Source organism: Psammomys obesus, unplaced genomic scaffold (assembly GCF_907164565.1).
Source record: "Psammomys obesus unplaced genomic scaffold, mPsaObe1.curated_primary_1811, whole genome shotgun sequence".
Classification (NCBI taxonomy): domain Eukaryota; kingdom Metazoa; phylum Chordata; class Mammalia; order Rodentia; family Muridae; genus Psammomys; species Psammomys obesus.
In genome coordinates, this window is record NW_026585686.1 from 15269721 (window position 1) to 15274661 (window position 4941).

Consider the following 4941-nt stretch of genomic DNA (forward strand, 5'->3'; position numbering starts at 1 on the left):
TTCTTACTGTTCAATTGTAAATTTTAACTTAAACATTTCTTCTTTGTAATTTATAATTTTGTGTTAAAACATATGCTACAAGTTATTGTAGTGAATTTCTACTTGTTTTGTCTTTTTAGTGCTGAAACTTTACCTAGGGCTTCACCCATACTACATAAGTTTGATCACTAGGCTATGTCCCCATCTTCTGAGTGCTGCTAAGTGGGAAAGCTATGATTGCAAAGCAGTACTTCTACTCTTTAAATCTGTCAAGGATACAAAAAAAAAATCACAGAAGAGCAGCTGAAAGAGTGTATCTAATGCATACAGAGTGCCTAGAACAGTGCTAGATGATTTCTGGTATTATGACATGCCTTTAAAAATATCTTGACCAAGAAGCGCTGTTATTATATGGTCACCACTGTAACCCATAGCCTGAATTATTGTTTGCAGAACTTTAACCTCCAACCATGTTATAAAATTTAGATTGACTGACAGAGGATAGAGTTTATTCAAATGGACAAAGTTATAGGAGACCTAAACAAGAATATTGAAATTTTAACTACTTCTGAACAATGCAGCTTTCACACTTCATGTGAACTAACATTGTTTTCTTAATGCTTTCTCTACCCTGAAGAGTATTCCCCTTGGAAATTTAATGATCAAAGTAACAACTCAGTGAATTAGAAGAATCAAGGTTATGGATGGTAGAAGTTGCTAGAAATTGCAAGGTGTCTCAATATGAAATACCCACAGAAAATATCTCTTTATCTTATTAACAGTATTCCTCTTTAACCGTGAAAATAGCCTTGGTACCCCTTCTAAAGAGATATTTGCAGTAACTAAGGCTGTAGAATAGGGATATGTGGTTCCAGTCAACCCTTTATTAGTTACTGATTTATTCCTAGTTTCTCCTTTCATATATGAAGGCTGTGAGGACCCACATTGGTGAGAAACATCCTTGGATACCAGAGACTTAGCCAAGACCAACCTTCTGTACATTTTCCTTTATTTTCATGACACTGGAAGTTAAAATTCCTAAGTATTACCCAGCACCATGCCACTATTCCAATTCCCAGTAGATAAAAGACACAGAAAATGGTTCAAATCAGCTTTACTAATGGATGGGTCAGTGCAACTGAAGTCTGAGGCTAATAGATGTTTCTTTCTTCCTCTCTGAAGTGATGACAGCTGAGCCTTCTTTGCTGGCTCACAAATTTATCCACACAGTCAGAGAGAGAGAGGTTGGAATGTGAAGAACTGGTATTGGATGGGTCCACCATGCGCAGGTCCTGCTGAGTCTGTTTATGGCAGAGAGACTGGAAGTCCAAAATCAGGTCCAAGACAGACAGGAAAAGAGAGAGAGAAGTAGGAGGATAAGTGAGCAGAGACCTTCAGCACATTATTTCCCTCAAGTAGAGAAAGTCAGCCCAAAGATGTTAAAGTCTCATCAATCACAACCATGCTTGAAGTTACCCTGCATGTAAAAGCATATTGCCAGTACTTGCTCTTTAGGTTAGGAGTGTTGTGGGAGAGTCTGTTTAACTCTGCAGAAAGTATAAAGTAAAAATAAAAAGTGGATGTGGATTTAAGTTCCTTAGTCATCCAGCCATTGAGCATTATACTCTGTACTCACTTTGTTCTGGACTCTGTCCTAAGGAGAGCTGAGTAAGACCGACTCAACATATTCAGGAAAACAGCTATAAGAAGGGGCTGATCCTGTTTTACATATGCAGATTTTCTTCTGCAGCTGTGTGAAGTGTGGGTTGAATACACACCAGAGGAGCAGCAAAAGTGCAACAGTAGAATTCTTTCAAGCATGTGACAGAGGATTTTCATGGCAAGCAGAGCAGAGTTAAGAATCTGATGCAACTCTCTCTGGAACAGGAACTCCTTTTTATTTTTTTCAAGACAGTAATGGTAACTCCTAATTTCTAGATCATCTTTCCTATTTTCTGCTTATTTTCTACATATCTCTTTTTATTAATTACTTTTATGTACAATATATGTTGATCATATTCTTTCTCTTCCTCCAGCTTCTCAAGTCTTCAACTTCCTACCCAATCAACTATTCCTTTTTTTCATTCATTCATTCATTCTCTCTCGCTCTCTCTCCAATAAAACAAAATTAAAGGCCACACAGACAAACAAACAAGACAAAGAAATACCAAAATCCAAAATAAAACAAAAACCATGAGTCTATTTTGTGTTGACCAACTACTTCTGGGCATGGGGACTTGGGTGGAGTACGGATTATTTACCTAGTGACACTCCACTATAGAAAGCTGATTTTCCTCTTCCAAGCAGGTATCAATTGCAAATAGCTTCTTGGTTAGGGCTGGGACTTTGTGTCTAAATCTCAGTCGTAGGCTCTTGTTTGATTTGGATCTGTATAGGCCTTTTACATGCCTGAGTCTTTGTGAGTTTAAGTGGGTATTGATCCTATTGTGTTTTGAAGATCTTGTTTCCTTGGAGTCATACATGATGCCTGGCTCTGACAGTCTTGACATCTCTTCTGCATATATTCCGAGCCTTTAGGGGAGGAGCTTGATAATGACGTCTCACTTAAGGCTGAGTGCTCCAAAGTTTTTCATTCTCTGCATACTGTCCAGTTGTAGGTCTCTGAGTTAATTACCATTTATTACAAGAAGAAGCTTCTCTGATGAGGAATGAGCAGTGCATTTATGTAAGTGTATAGCACTATGCTGTTAGGAGTAATTTTACTCCTACATTCCTTTAGCAGAATAATAGTAGTAAGTTTTCTCTTAGGGCTCATGGCCTATCTAATTTCAGGATGTTGCCCACTTAGCGTGTCAGGTTTAGGTTCCATCTACTGGAGTGGGCCTTAAATCCAATCAAAAAGTGATTGGTTTCTCTCATACCATTTGTGCCACTATAGTACTAGCATACTATTACAGATTATGGGTTTGCGGTTAGGCAATATTTATGATTAACTTTCTGCTCAAGTATTGCACAGATTACCTTTTTGCACCATGAATGCTAGTCAGTAAGGTGAAGCTTTTCATTGGGCACCAGCTCAAGTTCTTTGTGTTTAATGACATAAGTAGTTGTGGAAGGTAACAAATAGCCTTGGCAATAAGTTGTGATGTTTTGTAGGGATGTTTTCTACGGGACCCCTTGACCAATGCGTCTAAAAGATGTAATTAATTCTAAGCACTCGGGGTTTATTTGGTGGCATAACATGTCTAGTTGGGGTATTTTCTCTTTAATTATATGGTAATTCCATTTAAATTCATTTCATATATATATATATATGTTTTAGGAAATTTCTAGAATAGTAAGTTTTGTTATGACTTTTCTTTTTTTTATGACTTTTCAAAAGATCTTTAGTGTTAGTTGTTCTCCCTCCCCATATTCTCTCTTTATTCTGCCATCCCAAACCCCTTCCCATTTAATCCTCCTTTTCTATTTGCCCCTTTATCTCTTTGTAACACTGCATTCTATTTTCCTTCCTTTGGAAGATCTTCTTCTCCACTGGACTCTTACTAGCTGCCTAACCTTTATGTTTATTTGGAATTAAACATAAATATCTAAAGCTTAATAGTTAACATTCATATATAAGAGAATACATGCAACATTTGTCTTTTTGGGTCTAGGATATGTCACTAAGGATGATATATTCTTGTTCCATTTAATTAAGAAATCATAAAAATTTTATAAGTTTTTCTTGGTTTATAGCTGAATAACATTATGTTGTTTTAATGTACTTCTTTTCACTATTTACTTACCTGTTGATGGACATATAGGTTGTTTCCATTTTCTGACTATTAGAATAGAGCAGTAATAAAAATGGAGGAATAAGTATCTTTGTAGTATGTTGTAGAGTCCTTTTGGTATATGCCCAAAGTAGTATAGCTGGATCTGGTAGTAGAACAGTTTTTTGTTTGTTTGTCTTTTTGAAAAACCTCCACACTGATGTCCATAGAAGCTGTACCAGTTTGAACTCTTAACTGAAATTAATGTATTCTCTTTTCTCACAGTCTTGTAATCATGTACTGTCATCTGTTTTATTGATCTTGGACAGTCTGATTGGGATAAGATAAAATCTCTTGTATTTTTGGTTGTGAACCTTGCCTTTAATGGTTGAGTCATCTCTTCAGCCCAAGATGAAAGTTCAAACTACTTTTAATTTACATTTTTCTGATGGCTAAGAATGTTGAACATTTATTTAAGTGCTCTCAGCCTCTCATCTTTTGAGAACTCTGTTTAATTTTTGCCTCATTTTTGATTGGGATATTTGTTGGTTTTTTTTCTTCTTTTTTTAAAAAGATGTATTTATTTATTTTATGTATGAGTGCTCCATCTGCATGTACATGCCACCAAAGGGCATCAGATTCAAATGCAGATGGTTGTGAGTCAACATGTGGTTACTGGGAATTGAACTCAGGACCTCTGGAAGAAGAAACAGTGCTATTAACCACTAAGTCATCTTTCTGGCCCAATATTTGTTTTCTTAATGTTTACTTTTTTTGGTATATTCTAGATACTAACTCTCAATCAATACATAATCGGTAAAGATACCCATTCCCTCCCTGTATGATGACGTTTTTGCACACATGATGGTATCCTTTGCTACACAGGTTTTTATTTTCTTTTGTTAGCTTTGTTTTTTAAACCTTGTGAGGTTCCATTTATTAATTGTTGGTCTTATGCCTACGGTATTGTTGTTCTGTTAAAAAAGTCCTTTCTTGTGTCAATGAGTTCAAGCCTATTCTCTACTTTATCTTTTATAAGATTCAGGGTATGTGGTCTTATGTTTAGGTCTTTTATCTTAGAGTTGAGTTTTGTGTAAGAAGATAAGGATGAACCAATTTTTATTCATCTACATGCCATCATCCACTTTTATTGAAGATGCTATTTTTATTTTTTTCCAGGCACCATCTATTGAAGATGCTGTTTTTTTTTTTTTTTTTTTTTTTTTTTTTTTTTTTTTTTTTTTTT

The 4941-nt window shown here is 35.6% G+C and overlaps 1 protein-coding gene across 1 annotated transcript in view; it reads right to left on the bottom strand.

Annotated features, from left to right (window-relative positions):
• Positions 1-980: 980 nt before the first annotated feature.
• The window catches only part of Frmd3 (FERM domain containing 3), a 197013-nt gene continuing 193052 nt past the window's right edge, over positions 981-4941 (bottom strand). The window contains exon 15 of the mRNA XM_055630140.1: positions 981-1298. Coding sequence (XP_055486115.1) covers positions 1285-1298 — 14 coding nt within the window. The 3' untranslated portion in view covers positions 981-1284. The remainder of the gene's footprint in view (positions 1299-4941) is intronic.